Raw genomic sequence first — 24,840 nt, forward strand, 5'->3', positions numbered from 1 at the left:
GTCAATGGAAAAATGGCTTCTCCCCACCGGCGATTGTTGTTGTTTACGATTTTCTATCAGTTCTCACCACACAACGACGTCTCATCTTTGCTCCTTGAATGTCGATATGTAATGGTATGGAGTTATTGAAACTTACTACGTGTAAAAAAGACTAGAAATTGAATGTTTATTTTTCATTGAATGTTTACATAAAGTTGCACTGGGTGCCTTTAAGATGGTGCTGAGTAAGGGTGGGAGGTTAATGATGCTTACAGATGGCCGACCGGCACACGCAGGTCATCAGAGCTCGGACAAACTCGTTGGACGACGTCTGCTCCTCGTCCAGGTTGGCCTACACACACACACACACACACACACACACACACACACACACACACACACACACACACACACACACACACACACACACACACACACACACACACACACACACGATTAGAATTGGGGATAAAGAGCTTGTGACGGGCTTGGGGCGAGTGCCGGGTGGACCTCTCACCTCCACCCAGTCCAGGATGCTCTGGTTGTCGGCCTTGTCCTTCAGCAGCTGCTCCAGACCCTGGCTCAGCTGGGCGGGGCTCAGCGCGCCTGGGCCCGCCGCCTCCGCCTCCTGGACCAGCGTGAACTCCACGTTCTGCATCACAGGGGGGGACATTACTCCTGGCCACGGCCAACACCACAACACAGGGCCACTATAGGGACGGGAGCACCTCGCTGGGCTGAGCGCAGTCACTCTTGCTCACCTTTTCCGTCACAAACTTGTTAACGTCTTGGTCGGCGGGAAGGAAGTCCTTCCAGCTAAGTCCCGCCTCCTGCCACATGGCGCCCACCTTCTTATGGCTCTGACGAGTCACAAAGACACAAAGACAATGTCAGGGGGCCGTCCTCAGCTCCAGAAGGCCACGGTGCTGTTCCCGAGGGAGCGGGGGTCGTGTGAACGATCATTTTAGATCCAAACATGTAACTGGGCTTACCAAGGCTTGTATAAACCTTAAACCAACTATTGGAAATGAGGCATATTTGTTTTTAACTTATTTTTTTCCTTTGATAGAAACTCGCTCTAAAAAGCATTTTTCGCACATAGAAAAAGGAAGCTCACCTTTGGTTTGCAGAGGACGAGGAGGATGTGGACGAGCAGGACCCCGGCCTGGCCCAGGGGTATCAGGGGCTTTGTGATCTCCCTGAACACAAAAACAGCCGTCACAACACAGACACGCATCCTACAGGCTCTCTGTTCCTCTACCAGCGGGGGCGACTGACCTGAAGAGCGGACCCATGGGGATGCCCCCCTCATGCAGCATGGGGGCCAGCAGCTGGGCCAGGTACTGCCAGATGTGAGGGACGTCTATGGACATGTCCTCGGCCGCCTCCAGGATCTCCTGGAGCCTTGGGGGGGGGGGATCAAACGAGGAGGAATAGTGAGTCCAGCCCAACAGGTCAGATCACACTTGGGTGGTTCCTAGCGTAGAAGAGCACTAACACGCATGCTGTGGGCATCTGAGTCTGCAACGTCTACCGGTCCCCAGTGGGACCCTCATGATGGGGTTCCCATCTGAGGTGACGGTGTAGCTGGGGCCCAAAACCTCTGAGCTGAGTGTAGCTGGGGCCCATAACCTCTGAGCTGAGTGTAGCTGGGGCCCTTACCCTTTGTAGAGCTGCTGGGTGGAGTTCTGGGCCCTTACCCTTTGTAGTACTGCTGTGGTGGCAGGGTGGAGTTCTGCACCAGGCGCTGCAGCAGCAGGCCCATGCGCTCCCGGGCCACGGTGCTGCGCTCCAGCGTCGACTCCAGCCCGTTCCGCACGAACACGAAGAGCAGATCCGTGCTGGCCATCTCCTGAACACACTGGAGCGCCTCCTGGGGTCCACAGGGGAAACAGCAGTCAGGGGCCACAGGGGGGCAGTGGTGGGGCTGGCCTGTTTCCATAGCCCTCTGTGTGCTTGTGTGTATCTCTGTGTCTCCCTATGTCTGTGTGTGTGTGTACGTGTCTCTGTGTGTGTGTGTTTGTGCTTCTCTGTGTCTCCGTATGTCTGTGTGTGTCTCCATGTCTCTGTGTGTATCTGTGTCTGTGTCTCTGTGTGTGTGTGTATGTCTGTGTGTCTCTCCATGTCTCCGTATGTGTGTTTATCTGTGTCTGTGTCGCTCTCTCCATGTCTCTCCGTAAGTGTTTGTGTCTCTGTGTGTGTGTGCGTTTGTGTCTCCATGTGTCTGTGTGTGTGCGTCTCCATGTGTGTGCGTGCGTGTGTCTCTGTGTGTGTGTGTGTCTCCATGTCCCTCTCTGTGTGTGTGTGTGTGTGTGTGTGTGTGTGTGTGTGTGTGTGTGTGTGTGTGTGTGTGTGTGTGTGTGTGTATGTCCCTCTCCATGCCTCTCTGTATGTGTGTGTCTCCGTGTGCCTCTTTGTGTGTGTGTGTCTCCGTGTGTGTGTGTGCCTCCGTGTGTGTGTGTGCCTCCGTGTGTGTGTGTGTGCCAATGTCTCTGTGTCTGTCTTCATATGTCTCTGTGTGTGTCTCCTTATGTCTCTATGTGTTCATGTCTCTGTGTGTGTGTGTCTCCATATGCGTGTATGTCTATGTGTGTCTCCATGTGTGTCTGTGTGTGCGTGTGCCTCCATGTGCATACCTTCAGGTCGTTGATTTGGACGTACTCCTCGATGATGGCGGTGGACTTCTTCTCCACTTCCTCCTCGGTCAAGGCCGGCTTGGTGACCGTCGGTACGGGTAGGGGGGTGGGGGTCGACGGCCGTGAGGGCCGCTTCACTGCTACACACACACACACACACACAGTTTTTTACATTAAAGATTATGTCCCAACAACTTTTTCCTTTTGGGCAACGCCTGTGAATGTGTCTCCTCTCTTATCGCTGGATTGGCCACTCCATCTCCCAGTGGCATTAGGAGTGTCTGACAAACATTATTGTAGGATCCCTACTGCGGAATACATCGTGAGCCTATCTCTAGCTTGATCCGGGGTCCTTGTTATTGAGCATAACCCAGTGCGTCACGTCGAGGTCGCAAATCCCCAGAGGAGACGAGAGGGGTTGAAGGTAGAAATTACAGGAAATAGGCTGCTGGGTCAAAGATCGTCTAACTCAGCGGTCCCCAACCCCCGGGCCGCGGACCGGTACTGGTCCGTGCATCATTTGGTACCGGTCCGCAGAGAAAGAATAAATAACTGACATTATTTCCGTTTTATTTATTAAACCATAAACTATGTTTTATTTTGAAAAATGACCCGATTCCTAGGGCTGTACGGTATGGACTAAAATGTATATCACGGTATGGACTAAAATGTATATCACGGTATGATTTGAGGAATAGACGGTAACGGTATTATATCACGGTATGTTAATTTTATCTTCTAATTTCGATATAAATGCCTCTGAAGGGGTAAAATACTGGAAAGGCAGCAAAACCGCATACATTTTTTTTTTTTATCTTTTCTCAAGTTACTTCCATCTCTGAAAAACACCAATGTTTAATAGTATGGATTTGTTTCTCCACTTGCTTGCGGACCTTGCCGTATAGTTTTGGCATTTCAATTTGGCTGAAGTGTGTGCGGGCATGTAACGCGTACCTGGGATCCGGTGTTTTGACCATCTCTTTAAAGCCCTTTCTATCGACATTTTGAAAGGGAACCATGTCCTTAGACAGGTAAACAGTGACAACGTTTGTCATCTCGTTCCACCACTGGCATTTTGTTGTAAGGACTGGCTTTCAAAATGCCTGCGGAAGCAATGTCTGATTGCAGAGACTGCTTCACGCTACCAGCGTCTGTCTCGTACGTTGTGGAATGAGAGCTTGTGAAGGGACTATTGCGCAAGCACGCAGGAGCGCTTGCTGCGCACCTGCATACTTGCGCAATAGCATACTGCCTGAGAAGGCAGTATCGCTGTCAATCTGTCCCTGGGAAAAGTAACGTGGTGCCGAATTGAAAAAGGAACTATGTTTCGTTACCATATTTTCAGTAGTTGCTCGTAACTTTACTTTTTACATGAAAAAGTAGTTAGGGAACTGTATTAACGCATTACTTACTTTGTTACGCGTTACACACAACATTGTCTACCGGTCACACCGGTCCCGAGGTAACGTCAAAATCCATACCGTAGCGCAAATTCACACCGGTATACCTTCAGCACCGTTTATACCGTACACCCCTACCGATTCCCTCTGTTACATCCGTCTATGACGCACTCTTGTCGCTTGTCTCGGTCACGCGATACGTTGCCGCTCAAATTAAACCCACAAGCTAGCAAAATGAGTAAAGGACAAATGTCTTTTGAAAGTTTCTTTGCGAAGGGGAAACGGCCCAGTGAGGAGACGGAAGAAGAGCTTACGACTTCCAAGAAAAAGAAAGCTGCATTTAACAGATAATACCAGTCCTACTTCAAATATGGATTTATCGTGACAGGTGATTCCCGCGCACCAAGCATGCTCTGCATAATATGCGGCGACCGGCTCACTAATGAGGCAATGGAGCCTCCAAAACGGCTTCGCCACTTGGAGTAAAGCACCCTGCATTAAAAGAGTAGAATGAGTGAGTATTTTGAATGAGCATTTGGAAAGAAAAAAGCATGAACAAAATTACTGAGGGCCACCACATCAACAAATGCGAGTGCACCGAGAGCATCATACTTGGTGGCTAATCGTATTGCTAAGGCTAATGAGCCATTCACCATTGGTGAAGAATTGATCCTGCCCGCCTCTAAAGACATTTGCCGTGAACTTCTAAGAGAGGCTGCGGTTAAAAAGATAGCACAGGTGCCTCTTTCGGCTAGCACCGTCACTCGGCGCATTGAGGAAATAGCAGAGGACATTGAGACACAATTGTTGGAGAGGATTAATACATCACCGTGGTACGCACTCCAGGTTGACGAGTGTACAGATATTGACAACAAGGCAATACTACTTGTTTATGTGCGATATCTTCTTCTTCGATATCAGGAGGATGTGCATGAGGATACGTTATGTGCACTATCGTTAACAACCAAAACCACAGCCGCAGATGTCGGCATATGCACAGACGGAGCTGCTGCCATGGCCGGACGGCTTTCTGGTTTAACTACTCGGATTAAGGAGGTTGCAACTGAATGCGAGTCTACGCATTGTGTCATTAACAGGGAAAGGCTGGCTTGACGAAAAATACCACTGGAACTTAACAGCGTATTGAATGATGTAAAGTTATTAACCACATCAAAGCACACGCCCTTAACTCGCGCCTGTTCGAGCAGGTTTGTGAGGAGATGGACGCGGAGCACAGACACCTTCTCTTACACACAGAAATAAGATGGTTATCCCGAGGGAGATCACTGGCCAGAGTGTTTGAATTATGAGAGCCGCTGCAGAGATTTCTCTCAGAAAAAGAGTCACCGCTGGCAGCACATTTCAGTAACAAGGAATGGGTTGCAAAACTTGCTTACTTGTGCGACATATTCAACCTGCTCAATGAACTCAATCGGTCACTTCAGGGGAAAATGACAACTTTCTTCAAGTTGGCAGATAAAGTAGCTGCATTTAAAGCCAAACTGGATTTGTGGGGACGGCGCATGAACAGGGGTATATTTGACATGTTTCAAACATTCGCAGGGATTTTGGAAGAGACTGAGCCCGAGCCTTCATTCACCCAGCTGGTGCACGATCACCTGTCTTTGCTTTAAACGAGTTTGAGCGCTACTTCCCAACCACAAAAGACCCACAAACTGCCAAAGAATGAATCTGCGACCCATTTGCCAACAAACCAGGGGAATCCAGCATGTCTATGCAAGAAGAAGATCAACTGCTGGAGATCGCAAATGACGGCGGCCTTAAAAGTATGTTCGAAACAACAACTCTGCCGGTGTTCTGGATTAAAGTCACAGCAGAATACCCTGAGATCGCCACAACAGCACTGAAAACCCTGTTGCCATTTCCGATATCCTATTTGTGTGAAGCAGGATTTTCGTGCGGGCTGACTGGCGTGAGGGCTGTCTGGCGTGCTAACTGGTGGGCTAACTGGGGTGCGGGCTAACTGGTGGGCTAACTAGGGTGCGGTCTAACTGGTGGGCTGACTGGCGTGCAGGCTGACTGGCATGTTACCCACCGTTGTCCTTGCTGCTGGGGCGCTCGCGGCTCCCGCGGTCGTCGGTCATGCTGGCCACGCGACGGACGGGGTCGGCCGAGCCGCGGTGCTCGCGCTCCCGGCTGCGCTCCTCCTTCTCACGGCTGAAGCTGCGCTTGCCGGCCGGGAGGCGGTGGTCCCGGCGGTCGAAGCCACGGTCCCCGGGGCCGCGGTCCGAGCGCTCATAGCGGTCGCCGCGCTCCCGACTGGAGCTGTTCCTGGAGGGGGCGTCACAGAGGGTGGCGTCAGCATTCAGTCCAATGGCGCACGTCCAAAAGTCCTATCTTGGCAAAGATTTACACGTAAAGGCCGACATACAAGCTAGGGGGGGATTAGGCGTTCGACAATGCAATAATTAACCCTAAAAAAAGCATGATATGGGGTCTTAAGACCATGAGGGGAGTGCAGTGTGCTGCAACCTCCCTGTGTGCTGGGGGGCTACCTCTGAGGCACGCGTCTGTCAGAGTCCTGGGAGGAAGGCTGCAGGGCCGAGAACCGGTTCAGGGTGCTGGTGGCCGGACGGTTACCAGAGTCGGGGGCTGGGACACACACACACACACACACACACACACACACACACACACACACACACACACACACACACACACACACACACACACACACACACACACACACACACACACAGTACGTTTGAATGCACAGCTTAATCCGATAAAAGCCATATTTCGACATTGCTCCTCAATTGGACAACTGCAATTGTCCGAGTATGCATGGCGGTGAGAAAATCGATTCATTGGCCGAAGCATGTCCTGCCCCTGTACGATAAGTGGCGCTGTACCCATTTCAACAAGTGGTAGTAGAGCCACCGGCTGACCTCTTTACGTCACTAGTAACAAAAAACTCAGGCAGCATTCGAGAAAGAATGTTTTCAGTAGATAGAAGGAGTCTGCATACTGGAGGAGTCTGCATACGGCCGAGAGGTCGGAACAATGGAGCGAAATTACATGGACCTGAAAAAATCTGATGACTACCTGAGTCTGTGGGGTTGGGCTTGGTGGTGGAGCCTCCGCTACTGCCCTTGCCCCAGTTGCCCCACGTGTCGCTGCTCGGGGCGAGCACCTGGTTGTCCAGGACTGGAGCCTGACGGCAACACAGAGGAGGAAAAAAGGATTTTGGTCGTCAAGCAAGACATTTGGTTTAGAGTAGCGATTCCCATTTTTGTGGTCATATTTTATAACTCTGGCTATACGAGTAATTTTATGTCTTCAAATACAGACATAAAATCTATGCAACTAAACCACTGTAAATTAAGCACTTGAAATGCAATGTGTCTTTGCACTTCGATTTAGTTTATTTTATGTCTCCTTTTCTTGTGTTTCTCTTAAAAATTTATGATTTTATATTATTGCCTTGTTAAAGGGAGCCTGAAACTCAAGCATTACATTGCTTTTTCTTTAGTTGTTGTGAATATGACGAATAAAACAATCTTGAAAAACAGCCACATCCTTTGTTTAAAAAAGTATGCATCTTAAAGTTAAGGCATTAAAATTGACTACCTACAGTTTTGTTTATGAATATGCCGGTCCTTGAACAAAAAAGGTTGGGAACCCCTGGGTAGATCTATTTAAAGTTTTTCTTAAAGGGATACTTCACCGATTCAGAACCGGCGTTCCATCATTATAAAATCGCTATTGTAATATATAAAAAAAGAAATTTTTCCCTCAGCCTAACCAGTCTTCCCTTGGCCCAGTTTTCCTGATCTAATTTTCTCCGAGATGACGTCAAATTATGCGTTTGACGTCATCTCGGGAAACTTTGCTTGCCTGCTATAAGGGCCGAGGACTACAAACCACTGGTTCCGCAAATTTGTGAGCCCACCAATAAGGAATGAGGGGGGGCCGGAGCTCATGTACGAGATTTAAACAGTGTCCAACATGTTTCTTCTCCGCTTAGCCAGAGAACAAATTTGCAATGTGAAACAGCCAAGGTGGATTTTAAAATCTATTGTTGGATTCGGACATTCGGGGCTATTTGTACGAGCCAGAATGCAGCCAGGAAGAATTGACAAAAATAGAGGAGGAGGCTGCTGCGGCTGCAGCTGATCAAGCCATGCCTGTTGCCGAGGACGAGGAGCCGCCGGAGCACGCCGGTTTGCTCTGTTCGCCTATAGACACTCACAGACTCCCTGTGCTGCAGCGAATTTCAGCTATGCCAGTTTTTTTTTTAGAAAAAAATGGATGAATCTGACGAGGACGGGGCCGTGTGTAACCTCTCACTCAGGCTTTACGCCTTATCTGAACAGTTTGGTATTGGATACATATGCCGGACCCAGAAAGTGAACTGGAAACGCCAACCAAAGCCCGCCTGGAGAAACAGACATCTGAGCATAGAGTAAGTGATTTTTTTTTTTTTTTTACTAACACATTGGCTACAATAGTTTTGAGTCCTGGGGAACGTGACAATGTAGTTAGGACAAGTAGCCGATCGTATTGGCAGAGCATAGTCTACGTTATGTTAGCTTGAAGTCTGTGTAAAGCTGTATAGGCTACTCAAGGCATCATTTATCTTGCTTTGCTAATGTTGTTCTCTTTCTTTCTTAGATAGTATTGGCTTCCTGTGTTGTCCAGGCCATTAGAGCCAATTACCCAGCACAAGATGAGCAGTACCGTGGCCACCAGGAGACAGTAGATGCTCAAGATGAGCTGTGACTATTTTGACTCTAGCAAACGCACCCTACACGTTTTTTTTTTGTAAATAGTTAATATTTTTTCATGAATAGAACTTCAAATTCATGTTGGTTGTTTTGATTTGTTTACTAACCCAAGTGCTGTTATACTAAAGTAGGCCTACTGCATAAGATAAACACTTTTTTCAACTGGTGAGAAAAGGTTGAGTACAAATACTCGATATGCTGACCTACTATAATTAGCCAATGTTTTTATGCTGTACAGTAATATACAAATGATGCGTTTGAAAAAACGAGAGCAGAAGTCTAAACTAGTCAACGTATCACGGGGACATGTTTACACAAAGTTTGCTCGTGCTACCACTCGCGCTAGTATAATGGGTCCTTCCCCCTCCAAACGGAAACAGGGGGGCGGTGCAGCGAGCGCAATGCACTGTTGGAGTAGGAGGATTTCTTACTTTTGAGCCAGAGAGACACTTTCTGCCTTTTTCAGGCTAGGATGATCCGATTTCATTTTTTTTTTGCACATTTATAATACATAGAATTATTTACTTCATATAACCTTCATATCTCCACCGGTGTGGTATCCCTTTAATGTTTCGGTTTTAAATTGATTGATTTGGAACCCTCTTCTCTAGGCGGGGAGCTGTGAGGCCCACCTTGGTGATCTTGCTGAGACGCAGGGCGTCCAGGGGTCTGCTCTTTGTGCTGATGGGCACCGTGTTCCAGCCCTCGTCCTGGGGCTGGCTGCCCCGGCCGGGGGTATGATGTCCTCCGCGGCCCTCACGGCCTCCACCTCCTCCTCCTCCTCCCCCTCTTCCTCCTCCTCCTCCCATGCGGTCTCCGCCGCTGGACTTGGAGAGAATGGCCTGCTGGACCTTCATCTGCTCGCGGTGCTCCTCCAGTTCCGCATCCTTGTGGATCTGGTCGATGGTCTTGGGCCCCTGCTCCCCTCGCCGGGGCACCCAGAGGTTCTGGGGGGACAGAGAGAGCCATGAGCCCGGAGCTGCTCGTGCCCCGGCCCTGGACCATGCAACCTGCGCATGCAGGTGTGTTTGAGTGCACATGTGTGTATGCGTACGCGTTTGTGTGCGTGCATGCCTGTGCGGACGCGCGTGTGTGTTTGAGTGTACATGTGTGCACATGCGTATGTGTGCATATGTGCGTGTTTGGTGTATGTGTGTGTTACCCGTCGGAGGTCCAGAACGTCCTGCAGCATAAAGCGGATCCTGGAGGTGGTCTTCCTCTCCTTGATGATCTTCTCCATTTGGTTGAAGTACTGCTCCATCCGGGGCTGAGACAGGGACACCAACCAATACATTACTACAGCACCCAACACATCACTACAGGGACACCAACCAATACATCACTACAGGGACACCACCCAACAAATAACTACAGGGACACCACCCAACACATCACTACAGGGACACCACCCAACACAACACTACAGGGACACCGTTCCAACACATCACTACAGGGACACCAACCAATACATCACTACAGGGACACCACCCAATAAATAACTACAGGGACACCACCCAACACATCACTACATGGACACCTCCCAACACATCACTACACCACCCAACACATGACTACAGGGACAGAACCCAACATCTCACAACAGGGACTGCACCCAACACATCACTACAGGGACACCATCCAACACATGACTACACCACCCAACACATGACTACAGGTACACCACCCAAAACACATCACTACAGGTACACCACCCAAAACACATCACTACAGGGACAAAACCCAACACATTACTACAGGGACACAACCCAACACATGTCTACACCACCCAACAAATTACTACACCATCCAACACATTACTACTCAACTGTCAAAACAAGAAACAATGGCAGACAAATCACTCGGGAAAGTGCCGTTAATAGTTGTAATTACAGAACATGTCGAGATCTACGACATGCCTAATGGGCTCTAGCCTGGATACGTAGTAGGCGAGTAACGTCTGGTCTAGAATGGATTCGTTGCTAGGCGATAGAAAAAACGCTCTCTGCGCTTTAGGACAAAGAATGCTGCCAGCTTCTTTCTTTTTTTATATCGTAACACTTTTGAAGACAGAAACAATGAACATATTATAACTGTATTGATAAGAAATGCCACTGTACATTAGAGTGATATGTTGAAATTATGACCAATAGCTTAATAATGACATTATTAAGAAAAAATACATGGTGACTTGTTCAAGACTTGAAAAAGTTTGGGACTTGGACTCGACTTGGCTTTGGTGTGACTTTGACTTGGACTCGACTTGCCTTTCCCTGTCTTGACTTGGGACTCGACTCAGACTTGACTGCTAAGACTTGGGACTTACTTGGGACTTGCCAAACAGTGACTTTGTCCCATCTCTGCCCCGAACACACACAAACACATACACATCCCCAACAAAATCCTCACACCCAACACCAGCACACACTAGGGCTGTCACTTTTTCCAAAAATGAAATTCGAACGAATTTCGAACGTCCATAATTAATTCGAATACATTCGAATACATTCGACCCCCCCCCCCCCCCCCCCATAGAACTATAAAAAAAAATAGTCGTGTTTCTTTTTATTTCTTGTGGAAATCACGTATACCTACTGAATTCATAACAGCACAGGATAAAAACACATCTTTGATAACACATTTGTAAACACAACAAGAGGAAGCTCCGACACACAAGTGCGGCTGTCTTTTACGCATTAACAATAACTGCTCGGAGCGCGATATGCGGAGCGCATGTCGTCCATGGCACACACAGCCTATATAAACGAACAATCTGTGAGGCCGACCTCCAACACGGCATGCTGCTCTTTTGTACTTGTAAAGAAAATTACAAGTAGTCTCGCAGCTCTCCGTTACCGCTGCAGCTGCAGCCGCTACAGGCTGCCCATCGCGCCCAGCGCAGCAGCGGACTTTTCTCCCTGTCGTGTGCGATCAGTGTCGGTCTCCGTTTCAATGAGCTCGTGTGAGAGGCTTTCAGTCACGAGATGTTTCTGTGCAGGGGAAAGGTGGACTAACCGGGAGAAGCGGGGATCCAGGAGGGCCGCTTTATTGAGGAAAAGCCACTCGCCGCTCTCTTCTTTATAGCGCATTTTTACAGTTCGAATGGAGAATTACACTTCGAATTCGAACTTTTCACCCCACCTTCGAACGAATATTCGAACTTCGAATAAAAAGTGACAGCCCTAGCACACACCCCCCCCAACAACAACACACACCCACACACACACACCAAACAACACCCACACACACCAAACAACACCCACCCACACATACCCCAACAACACCCGCACACCCACACACACCTAACAACACCGACAAACACCCATACCCCGAACAACACACACCCACACCCCGAACAACACACACCCACACCCACCTTGGCCTTCTCAAAGTCCAGGTCCTTGCCGATGGTGGAGAGCAGCCGGCACAGGCACTCCACGGACTCCTCGTCGTGGTTCTTCAGCAGCTTGACGATGCAGTCGTGCATGATGACCTCCGTCAGCATCTTGAGCTTGAACAGCTCGCCGATGAACTTGATGTTGCCCAGCGAGCGCCGGCGGGCCTTGTCCTTTGCCTCCTCCAGCGCGTCCTTCAGCTTCTGCTTCTCGCCCTGGACCCGAGGGAGAGGGGGAGAGTGGTTGCGTTAGGGACGCCCCCGGAGCTCACATCTGTTACGTTCCTGTCTAAAACCCTCCCAACCTGGGAGGGTTTTAGACAGGAACCACCACACACCAACAGTTTGGTGTGTGGTGGTCTGCCGGGCCGGTGAAGAGGGGTGTGTGGTGGTCCCCCGGGCCAGTGAACAGTGATGTGTGGTGGTCCCCCGAGCCGGTGAACAGTGGTGGTCAACCTTACCTCAGAGGCGGCGTCCAGCTCCTTCTGCTTCTTCTCAAAGAACTCATCGTCGTCCTTGTCCTTCTCAAACTCCTTCTGGCAGCGGTTCAGCAGCAGCTTCCGGAAGTTTACCGTCTGCCCTGGTTTGTCTGTGGTGCCGACTTTGAGCTGGAGGGAAACACACCAGTTAACACACCCATCTCAGGTCTGTTCGGTGAGCCTCTTCTTTGTCCCTGGTTGATAATGCGAGGAAAGTATGAAGTAGATGACTTCTAAAGTTAGGGTTTGGGGCTGTGGCTCTAAAAACTGTAATTCTGCTTTAATGTAACATTCGCGCTTGTCTTATGTGTGATGTCCCATCCAGCCTAGTGTAATCATTTTCAGGTGCACATTGCAATATAAATACGACCCCATTGTTCCATCGAAAAATATGAAGTAATGGGAAAAAAGAAGATCTATTTGCAACATACTTTCCCGACACATGAATGAAGCGGGGAGGCAGACGTGCAGGTTGCCCTTTGAATCGGCAGCTTGCCGAAGCAGAGGCTAAAGAGAGGCTAAACAGAGGATAAGTATGCCCCTGGGTCGACAACAGGAGCAGCCACCTACCCCCAAGAGGCAGCGGCACATGTTGGCGTAGGCCACGGAGAAGTTGGGCTCCGAGATGGCCTTCTCGAAGATGAGGTCGATGACTCCCTTCAGCCGCTCCTCTGTGTCGATCTGGAGCTCCATCACCTGCTTCATTAGCGCCTGGAACATCTGCGGCGTCAGCTTGTTGAGCACACTGCGCACACGCTTGAATAGCTCCTGGGTCTTAAGGTGCTCGGGGTCCTCCCCCTCGCCCGCCGCCGCCGCCTCCTCCGGCTCACGCCCACCGGCCCGCGTGGCCTTCTTCACGCCCGGCTTCCAGGCCTTTTCCGCCTTGTTCAGCTGCACGTCCTCTCCCAGGGACATGCTGGTGATGATCTTGCGCGGCCCCTTCCCCTGTTGGAGGCGGCGCGGCCCGGCCATGTTCATGCCCATGCCCATGCCTGGAGGCTACAGGCGGGGGACAGAGGTTAGGCACTGAACGACATGAAACCCCCAAAATACATGAAACCCACTGGAACCCCCCAAATACATGAAACCCACTGGAACCCCTCAAATACATGAAACCCACTGGAAACCCCCAAAGACATGAAACACACTGTAACCCCCAAAGACATGAAACACACTGTAACCCCCCCCCCGCCCCCCCCCCCCCGCAACTACATGAAACACACTGTAACCCCCCCCCCCCCCCAACTACATGAGACACACTGGAGCCCCCCAACGACATGAAACACACTGGAACCCCCCAACGACATGAAATACACTGGAACCCCCCCTAACGACACGAAACACACTGGAACCCCCCAAAGACATGAAACACACTGGAACCTAGAGCTGTAGCGATGCGTCGATGATGTCGACGTCAAAAATTCGTCTACGTCAAATTTCTCCGTCGACGATTTTCGACGGAGAAATGGACGAAAGTCACAATAAAGGAAAATGTCCGCGCACGAAATCAAAGGTATGGAAATACTTCAAGTTAAGTCCTAAACGGAAAGGTGTTGTGATTTGCACAAATGGAGTTGGCATATCACAAGAGCACGACAGCAATGTTGGAGCATCTCAAACGAGAAAGTATCTCGTGCGCACGAGAAAGTATCTCATGAGAATGGGGAAACATCGTGCGCATATCACTGGCAGTGTGTGCGTGTGCGTGTGTGTGTGTGTGTGTGTGTGTGTGTGTGTCGTCAGCGAGTAGGTGGACGAGCGAGGAGAGCGAGCGATAGCGTGCGTGTCAGTCTAGTGAAGTCATGAACGAGTCCGGTTGTGTGTAAGAATAAAATACCCAGCCTGTCAAGAATCGGTGGCCGCTTCATTCCATCATATTCCGACCTATAAGCAGACTCACTGTCGGTCAAAGTGAAGGGTCATGCCCCCGAGAGCGCATCGGACCTGGAGGGAACGTATCACCTGTGCTCCTCGGTCTGGGAGCCGACAGCAGGAAAGATGTAACTAACCATCTCGTAGTTGGAGGCGGAGCGCAAGAGAGTATGCGCTCACATTTTTTTCATGTCCCTTTACGGGTTCCGTATTAAATAAAGTATGGTTTTTATTAATCGAGCAACAAAAAAAAACAAAAACGTCCAATTGGTCATTAGATTAGTCGACTAATCGATAAAATAATCGCCCGATTAATCGTTTGATAAATAATCGTTTACCCCCAGCCTTACTGGAACCCCCCAAAGACATGAAACAAACTGGAACCCCCCAAAGACATGAAACACACTGGAACTCCCCCTGACAACATGAAACACACTAGAACCCCCTGACAACATGAAACACACTGGAACCCCCAAACCACATGAGACACACTGGAACCCCCCAACGACATGAGACACACTGGAACCCCCCCAACCACCTGAGACACACTGGAACTCCCAACGACATGAAACACACTGGAACCCCCCAACGACATGAAACACACTGGAACCCCCCAACGACATGAGACACTCTGGAACCCCCCCAACGACATGAAACACACTGGAACCCCCAAACGTCATGAAACACTGTGGAACCCCCCCACATGACGTGAAACACACTGGAACCCCCAATAAAATGGTTGGCCACTTACAGGTCCTCTGCCTCCGCCGCCTCCTCCTCCTCCTCCTCCTCCTCCTCCAACACCTCCCCCTCCTCCACCTCCTCCTCCTCCTCCGCCTCCCATGCCAGACCTGCCACTGAAGGTGGCGAAGGCGGGCGTGAAGTCAGGGCCAAAGTTCATGCCGGGGCAGCGAATGGGCTCGGACTGGCGCAGAGGGGTCTTATTTGCCTGTCAGAAAGGAAGGAACGTGAGGAGAGTGGTCTACTGAAGATCTAGTGTCCGAGGTCACATTCAAGTGAAGATGAGCTGGGCCTCCAGTGAACCTGCTGTGTTCTGTGTGGTCTACTGAGGGTCAGTGTAGGGTCCAGTGAACCCACTGTGATCTGTGTGGTCTACTGGTGTCCGTGTATGTGTACGTGTGTGTACTGGTGTGTGTGTACTGGTTCGTGTGTACATGCATGTACGTGTGAGTGTGTACTGGTGTGCGTGTACTGTTGCACATGTACTGATGCGCCTGTACGTGTACGTGTGTGTGTGTGTACGTACGTGTGTGTACGTACTAGGGCTTTGACTTTTGCCCAAAAATCATATTCAAAGTTTGTTTGTTTATTAATATTAATATTCGAATATTTCTAAATAATATTTTGACCATTAAATGCCTTCAGTAAGACCTGGATTGGGCTTCGCAAGGTTTGTTTACCGGCGTTGCTATTGTAAAGGCCAATTTCCACCGGAATCGGCACGGAAGCGCCACGGCAGCGAAGCGGCTGTGTTCCGTACTGCAATCCCCACTGGAAGCGGCACGGACACGTTCCGACAGATGGCTCAAGACGAGCATAATTATAAGTATTCATACAATATTATTAACGAGTTATATTCAAACCATATATATTATAATATACATATATATACATATATATACATATATATACATATACATATATATATATATATATATATATATATATACATATATATATATATATATACATATACATATATATATATATATATATATATATATATCCATAGGCCTACCTTATAATCAACCATACACATAACCCATTAAATACGGTAGACCTATGATTTCTAGATGTCATGGCAACGTCCACTCGCGACACTGGACTTGCGAGGCATCGACGCGGACTTTCATTTCTTCTTTGCCACTGATTAGCTATTGATACCATAGACTGTATAATATTACAATACCCTGTGAATTGCATAGGGATCGATGTGAGCTCATGAATATTCATGCACAAAGGCAAACTGATTGGCTGTAGTCGTGTTCTGAGACACGGCAGCGAACCGGCAACTTTCAGAAATAGAAGAGTCAAGTATCGTAAACGAAGTGCCGGTTTGGGGACGGTTCCGTGCCGTGCCGGTGCCGTATCCAGTGGAATAGGCTACGTTGACTTTAATCGTTTCTATTATGCCGTGCCGCTTCCGTGCCGCTTCCAGAGGAAATTGGCCTTAACCGGTCTTGCGTGTTCCAACGGTTTATTAGGTTTCTAATAAATCGCTGGCTAATCAATACTTCATTCACAGCCTCTTCGTGGACATTACAATATTATGAATAGACTGCGTCGGGTTCTCCGACGTCTCTCCCTCTTGGCCTGCCCATAACAGGTTCGAATATTAAGGTTTTGCATAATATTTGTTCGAATTTTGATTTATTTTTTGATATTCGAATTATATTCGAATAACAAAGTTCGGGGTCAAAGCCCTAGTACGTACACATACGTGTGTGTATGTACGCGTACTTGTGCGTGCATGTATACTGGTGTACGTGTACGTGTGCATATGTACTGGTGTATGTGTGCGTGTGCATGTGCATGTGTCAACACCTTGTCCAGCACTACGTCGGTGATGGCTGGCAGGCCTTCAGGCTTGCTCATGCAGGCCGAGATGAAGCGGCATTTCAGCAGGAATTCCCGGTCGTACTTCTTCTTCTCCTCGGGGTCCAAGGGCTTCCATTGTTCTGGACGGGGGAGGACAGGGAGAGTCAGTCTGGGCTGAGAGGGGAGGACAGGGGGAGTCGGTCTGGGCTGAGAGGGGAGGACAGGGGGAGTTAGTCTGGGCTGAGAGGGGAGGACAGGGGGAGTTAGTCTGGGCTGAGAGGGGAGGACAGGGGGAGTCCGTCTGGGCTGAGAGGGGAGGACAGGGGGAGTCCGCCTGGGCTAAGAGGGGAGGACAGGGGGAGTCAGTCTGGGCTGATACACGTGGGGAGCCAACTCAGATGCTCTTAAGACTGAAACTGGACCTGGAGCTCCTGCATATTCCACAGTTTGAGGTTCTCCCTCTGCTCTATAGTCCTGTTATGATCCTCAGTCAAATCTTTCCTCAAGTTCAGAGATGATGAAGGAACCCCAGCCAGGGTTTTTGATGGACACGGTTCTTAATAACCAGCTTACACAAGATATTTAGCAGGGCCGTAGGCGGATCATTTGTCCTGCTCCCATCTTACTCTCAAGTTCTACCTTTTCTCTGATCCACATTTCTTTAAAGTGTGCTGTGTTCACGCCGCCAATCAAGAGCTACAACCAGAAAGCCGGGCCCCCGTTTTAGAGGAACCTAAAGAACAGAGATAAAGAGGGATCGAGAGGAGTCCTCATCCAGTGAGGAACGATTCCCAGGAAACAAGCTGTTCAGTAACTCCAGTACGGTATGGAGGACAGAAGAGCGGCCAAATATCAGCCAATTTTTGCGTAACGTCCATTTACTTAAAGGATAATTCCGTTATTTTGAACATTGAGCCCCTTTTCTGGTTTGTCTAGGATGAAATAGAGTGGTTAACACCGGAATTTTGAATATTGGTCCTGTCTCGAGTATTTGGCTAATTTCAAATCGCCCCTGCCTGCTTGAAAATGGCTTGCTATTTGCATTCAAAAACACCCCATAACGTTCCTTTCAGAAATGTGAAACTCTTCGAGTGGTTAGTGGTGTTCGTTGATGATTTTAAATCAGGTATCGTAGCGAAATACAGTTTCCGTCGTGTTTTATGTGGCATTTTGTAAATCTGCATTTTGTAAATGAAACGGAAACCGCACTGGAACCGGAAACAGTTTCCGGTCCTGTACTTTTTTCGCTCGGTTCTCCGTATCAATAGTAGGGCTAGAACCGAGCGAAGAGTCTACAACCACCCCCCTTTCCGTTTCCGGTCCGGTTTCTGTTTCATTTACAAAATGCCGATTTACAAAATTGCAAAATAAAACACGACAGAAACTGTATTTTCCTACGACACTCGATTAGGAACATCAACGAACACCACTAACCACTCGAAGAGTTTCACGTTTCTGAAAACAAACTTTTAGGGGTGTATTTGAATGCACATAACCAGCCATTGTGAAGCAGGCAGGGGCGACTCGAAATTAGCCAAATACTCGAGACAGGACCATAATTTAAAATTTCTGTGTTAACCACTCTATTTCATCCTAGACAAACCAGAAAGGGGGCTCAATGTTCAAAATACCGGAATTGTCCTTTAATTTCGACATCATACTCATTATTTGTGGGGTTTTATTATATACATAGCCAGTATGGAGAGAGATTTGTTGAATAATTATCAACACTAATCGTAGTCAACTTGTGTTCTGTAAAGTTAACTGTATGAACATTTCTCACAACTCCCTTAAATAAAGATGTAGAGGTTTCAGCATTAAGATGCTGAGACTATCTCAATGAGGTAGCTTCATCTCATCGATATGGTTTCAGCACAAACGCTCTGAGGTGAACCCTTCAACAGTAGGGGTGGGACAAGATTTCCCTGCTCCTCGAGGTGGCGCTCAACACATGAATGAAGGGAACTTGAACAGAAGTTAACTAACCAAAGACGAGTAAATGAAAAACTCAGTTTGGACCATGAATAAAGACCAAAATCCAGCACTTTACCATTTCAGTTATTTTGTATTCATCGTGAGACATATACAGTGTCGTGATGCATCGTTAGGGGATTGTCTAACAATTTATAGATAATTGCGGAATCGCTGTCTGGTGATATTATCGGTATCGTGGGCCATGGATCACATCATGAGGTACCCTGCGATTCCCCCCCTACTCAACAACCAGTTTATGAAGGCTTATTAACGTCTTCAACCTCTTCTCCCACCTAAGGTCAGAAGAGGTGGGACAGGTACCCTGCACCTCCAGGATTGTCAAACCTATATTTAAGACCTTTTTAATCCCACTTCAAATGAAATGTAATACCTCGCATCCATTCTGGCAGAATAAATCATATTAAACACAAGATTAAACCTAAAATAATGACAGCATGCCCCTGAAAGAGTCTCAGGCCAAGCGGCCTAACCCTTACCAAACAATCAAATAGATTTAATCTGTACATTTATTTTATATTTTATTGTTTATTATTTATACAACACTTCCCAATGATCTCTCCCGACCTTCTTTCAAGACTTTTGATTTTAAACACTGACTGTTTTGCGCAAGCTACACAGTAATAATAGGCGACGGAGGGCTTGAGTCGTCACCACTGCGTCGCCCGCAGAGAGGGTCTGCAAGGAAGCAGTGGCAACGCAAAGCTACGTAACGGTAGTCACGTGACAGCGAGGTAGTGTTGTCACGATACTGGATTTTTTTACTTCGATACAATACCTTTAAAAAATATTGATGATCTATATAATTTTTGATATCACAGGGAAAACTAAAGAACGATTGTTGTGCAAGTTAAACATTCAATGTGGAAACTACTAAGTTAGAGTGGATAAAGCTATAACACAGCATAAATGGAAGAGAACATTTCCACCTGAAATAATGATCAGTTGGTCATTATCAGTTGGTAGCCCTGTTGTACTATCAGACACAAACAGATTATATATCTTGAGCACCCATTTTACAATTTTGACACTTGTCGCCTCTATTGATAGCCTGGTCCTACCAGACTCTCGTACTTAATTACATTTGCACATAGAGTCTGGACCCACTCAATTGACTAACGTTAACTCACTTGAAGGCGGGTGTCTGTTGAAGTTTAAAACTATTGGATCTGCCCAGTGTCACTCTGGATCTGCCATAACCAATCGCTAACATTTGGCCGGGAATCACGTTGCGCGCAGGCTGTAAACAAACCAAACACTGTGCGTGAAGATGTCCGTCAACGAGAGCTGACTTCAATGTCGTTGTTCTCAGCCACTCCCTCTGTTTGCTAATTGGACGCACAAAATTTTGACGGAGAAAACCCAGGAATATACCGCAAACCCAGACGTAGTACTGAAGGGAAATGAAAATTTAGCGGAAGTACTTCGGCGGGCGGAGCCAAGCTACTCTATTGAAAGTCCAGGGCAAATTTAATTGAATGACACCAAGCCAAAATCTCGCAAATACACCATATGGCCACCAGATAGCGATGAAGGACATGTGTTCTGATTGAAGGCAATTTACCGTTTTCCTCAGAAACTTTTCTTTCTTGGTCATAGATTGTAAGCACCATGTTTAGTGGCAAAATTGGGCCAAGACACAGGATTATCTGTTTCTAGTGTTTTAATGCAACCAAAACACAACTTTGAGTACAAAAAAACCAAGGGTAAAAAAACTAACTTTTTGGGTTGTAAAAAGAGTAGGGGAAGTTTGTTCCTGATTTGTATTTACGAGTTTTAGTCGCAGAGTGATATGGTTTGGACTGTTGGAAACAGTGGAGGCTCAGCTTTTCATATAATGTATAGTTTGTACAGGTCCAATTTCATGAAAAAGATCGCTAATGCTGTGCATTTGCATTTATGAAACCCAAACCTTGTTCTTGCATATGGGTTAAACTTATTTTGATTTTCCTTGTTTATTTGCCTCAAAGCCAAAGTACTTCTAAACAGAAATCCTTCAGTTTTCTTTCTCTACCTAAACCGGTCGTGGAGGCGCTGCACTTGACATGCTACTTTTAACAAAGTCACACAACATTGAGACTAGTGCACTGAGCACTGCCAGAGACGGCGAATGAGTGAGAGGAGGCGGGGCTATGTGGGTGCTGATGTGTCTGTTAACTCGCTGTCCAAGAGAAGAGAGCGAGAAAGCGCAGCTGATATTTGTGCATTGATACTTGATAGGATGATTATTGAAATAGGAGCAAAAGATTCCAGAATGTTTTGCCTCATGGACATGACAAAGAATATTTGATTTACGCTAGGTTACGATATTAGACTAAATTTATTGATAATGTAAAACATTTTATAAAATGAAGACCTCCGTGAAAAAATGCAAGACTTTAACGATGAAATTCAATACTTTTAAGACCTTAATTTGGGAAAATAATGCTTTTAAGACTCCACTGGTACCCTGAGGTATTCACAAAAGCTTTGGACGTGCTTATAACCTTTTCATCTAGATTCTGTATTTGAGGTCAAAGGATCTAAATGCAATGATAATTGCACTTTAAAATGGTATATTTTTACAAAAACACTTTTTTTTAAAAGAAAGAGGTTCAATAGTATAAGCTAAGTAGTGAAAATAGCCTTTCCTCTCCTGCTAGGACAAACATTCATGTTGGAGTACAGACACACAGGAACAGCATTTCTGAAACCATCTAAAGCAGAACTGGCCGGGGATCATAAAGGTGAAAGAAGAGATTGTCAACCAAACCGATATCTGGGACAAACCAAGCGTGACTCACCTAGACCATTCAACTACTAGTACAGGGGTTGTGAAACCAGCATTCTGTTGGGATCAAATGTATAGGGGGCAGGGGAGAGGGGACCACACCTACCCTCTTTGTACTGGTACTTCTTGTCTGCAGCAGACTTGGGGGAGAGGGGCTGGGTCTTCTCTGCGTCCAGCTTCTTATCCTTGTCCTCCTTGTCCTCCCAGCTGAGGTCTGCGTCCTCCGGGCCGTGCGTGGTCGCCGTGGAGGGGGGTTCGGGGGCCAGGGCCAGGGGCTCCTGCTCTGGGGAGACCTCAGTCACCTGCTCCTGCTACAACCCAAAGGTAACCCACAGTAAGACCCACACCGGGGACATTCATGTGTTGAAACAATGTGTTTGGATTTCAGATTTCTTCAGACAAAACAAGGAAAGAGATCTCAGTGAGGCACAACCATACACGTTTAAAACAAAGAAAAAAGTGGTGCAATTGTGGGAAATGTGGCGCTTCCGCAAAAGACTCAAGACTCACCCATTCTGAGTTCCCCTAGACTCTGCATAGCCACCCCGTCCCACCCCCCCCCCCCCGACTTATTGTATGTTGTATGTACTGGCACTTAATGTACAAACTTATTGTATGTTGTTCTTAATTATAGTGCTTAGTTGTGTAGCATTTTATCCTAGCTATCTTTGTTGTATACAGGGAATGGGTTGACCTTGCGATTGTTAGTGCTTAGCAGTCAGTTCTATGAACATCCTTACTGTACCGTCCACAGTGATATATGGTTGTTTCTCATTCTGACAAATATACTTATATTGTAAGTTGCTTTGGATGATCTGCTAAATGCCTGAAATGTAAATTAAGATGTCACAAATGTGTACACAAAAAAGCACCAAAATAAATGCAATTAGGATGAAACTAAGGCTATGTTTACATGATGACGGTCTGAACAGAAGACGCAAAAGGGGCGTCGCGTCTTCACTTTTTGTTCTGCGTTTAGACAAGCGTTTTCGGGAGGAAATCTGCATGCATACGGTGACGCAAAAGTGTGTGAAATCGATTGGTTATGCATGTAAGGCGGCTAGGTGGTGCTGTGATACACTATCACACAACAACGCCATGTCTGAGCGCATGCGTAGAATCTTCCTTCTTCTCTTATCTGCGCCGCGAAAACCAATACATAATTACATATCCTTCTCTGTTCACAAATGCTATCTGTACATATCCTGTACATTTCGTGGAAAGACTCCTGTACGATTATTAGAGCTGCCAGAGCAGCTTGACGGTCCGACCCATGGAAATAATCCAACATGTTTGTTTATTTCCCTGTACTGTAGTTTTGCGTCTTGGCAGTGTAGACGGAAATGCAACGGCGGATCGTATTCAAGTTTTCCACCCTGGAAGGTGGTTTCCGATTTTTGCGTTTTTAAACCCTAAAAACGCTGTCACCGTTTAAGCGAAAGGCACTTTCGATAAAATATTTTGTCGTTTTTACCCGCAAGCGTCCTCTTGTAAACCTTGAATATATTTTTTTGAGACCTTGATATATTGGTATACATGCAGCAGTCAGAACCACTCCACATCGAGGACTGGCCAAGCCTTCCACACAGTGGGGCACTACCAGCTCAACACACACACCTCTTTGAAGGCATCCAGGAGGTCGCCCACGGCCTCCTTCTTGTTCAGCTCCTTCATCTTCCTCTTCTTCTTTGGCACGGACACAGCAGCTACAGGGGACCAGAACAGTAAAATGTAAGATACACCTAACATCTGCTGAGGTTCAAATGCATCCCCATTTGAAATACTAACATAAGAATGGGAAAACATTTCAATTCAGACGGACAAGCATATAAAAACAAATATCTTGGAATGCACGTGAAACAGATCCTTACATACTAGGACTTCAAAAATACTGAATATGGGATGCACTTGTGTCATGTGATCAGGGCAAGGAGAGGTGTCATGTGATGGGAGAGGGAACGGCCTTCATTCTGTCATGGTCATGTCACTTGGAAAGAATGGGACCTTTGACGACCTTGGAGCAGATCATTGGGGTCAGAGCAGCTTGTGGTGGTTCTAGGTGAGGGTACCTCCTCTGAACTCAGCGTCACAGGATGTAACCCTTTCAAAGCTGAGGTTAAGAAAAACAACGAAATACGACACTTCAGTCCCTATCTATCTGTAACGATAGAGGGTCACTATAGCGTAGAGTCTGTAACGATAGAAGGACAGGATAGTGTAGGGTCTGTAACTACTTTTCACTCGGCGAGCCGTGTCGATTCTTGGCGGAACTGACGGGGGCAGTATACGCGTGTGAGCAGCACAGAGCAGTCAGCGGCGCTGAAGATGAAAACCTGCCGTCTTTGGAAAAAGTGGCTTCAGCAGGTGACACACGTTGGCTCATCGACAAGACAGGTGCTAAGAGTCACGTATGGAAATATTTTGCATTCGAGGCGGATGAATCCGGAGCAATTCTAGACTCAAACAAGCCGACATGCAAACAGTGCCTCAGAAGTTTTCAAACGAAAGGAGGAGGCACGTCAAACCTGGCCAAACACCTCAAAGACAGGCACCCCGACTTGTTTAGAGAATTCAAGGTGAGTGAGTTTCCGTTTCCTATCACTGTTGGGTCACGTTATACGGCTGGCTCGCAAGGCAGCGCTGCGCTGCCGTAACGCGCCCGGTGGAAATGCACGCAGGGCAGAACTCGCAGCCGTTCCGCGGCCGTAACGCGTCGGGTGGAATCCCGGCGTAACACAGCCGCTTTTTTGTAATCACTGCAGCTTTTGAAAGGCACAGAAAATATGACTCAAATTCAAATGCAAAGGGCAGTAGGGCAGTAGCAGAGAAAAATTGTGGAATCGAATTAGTATCGAAAATCTTTCGATACTAATCGATTGGAAATTCACAGGTATTGGTATCGACTACTGAAATTCTGGTATTGTGTCAACCCTAGTTGCAGCATTACCATACATGGAAAATCCAGATTGTTCTACGTAGATAAATCCCGGAAATTTGAACAAGTGAAACGCGAC

At 47.5% G+C, this 24,840-nt stretch overlaps 1 protein-coding gene across 7 annotated transcripts in view; it reads right to left on the reverse strand.

Annotated features, from left to right (window-relative positions):
- Positions 1-24,840, reverse strand: part of LOC132474705 (eukaryotic translation initiation factor 4 gamma 1-like) — a 76,372-nt gene that overhangs the window by 3,013 nt on the left and 48,519 nt on the right. For all 7 annotated transcript variants that reach the window (XM_060075538.1, XM_060075537.1, XM_060075539.1 and 4 more), the window contains 19 exons: positions 23,444-23,532; positions 21,933-22,137; positions 17,071-17,204; positions 15,257-15,454; positions 13,204-13,632; positions 12,616-12,762; positions 12,137-12,370; positions 9,926-10,030; positions 9,396-9,710; positions 7,082-7,190; positions 6,532-6,628; positions 6,072-6,307; positions 2,616-2,755; positions 1,680-1,852; positions 1,258-1,383; positions 1,097-1,178; positions 741-839; positions 497-631; positions 253-331 (listed from right to left, as the gene is read on the reverse strand). In XM_060075538.1, coding sequence (XP_059931521.1) covers positions 253-331; positions 497-631; positions 741-839; positions 1,097-1,178; positions 1,258-1,383; positions 1,680-1,852; positions 2,616-2,755; positions 6,072-6,307; positions 6,532-6,628; positions 7,082-7,190; positions 9,396-9,710; positions 9,926-10,030; positions 12,137-12,370; positions 12,616-12,762; positions 13,204-13,632; positions 15,257-15,454; positions 17,071-17,204; positions 21,933-22,137; positions 23,444-23,532 — 3,132 coding nt within the window. The remainder of the gene's footprint in view (positions 1-252; positions 332-496; positions 632-740; positions 840-1,096; positions 1,179-1,257; positions 1,384-1,679; positions 1,853-2,615; positions 2,756-6,071; positions 6,308-6,531; positions 6,629-7,081; positions 7,191-9,395; positions 9,711-9,925; positions 10,031-12,136; positions 12,371-12,615; positions 12,763-13,203; positions 13,633-15,256; positions 15,455-17,070; positions 17,205-21,932; positions 22,138-23,443; positions 23,533-24,840) is intronic.

Source organism: Gadus macrocephalus, chromosome 16 (assembly GCF_031168955.1).
Source record: "Gadus macrocephalus chromosome 16, ASM3116895v1".
Classification (NCBI taxonomy): Eukaryota; Metazoa; Chordata; class Actinopteri; order Gadiformes; family Gadidae; genus Gadus; species Gadus macrocephalus.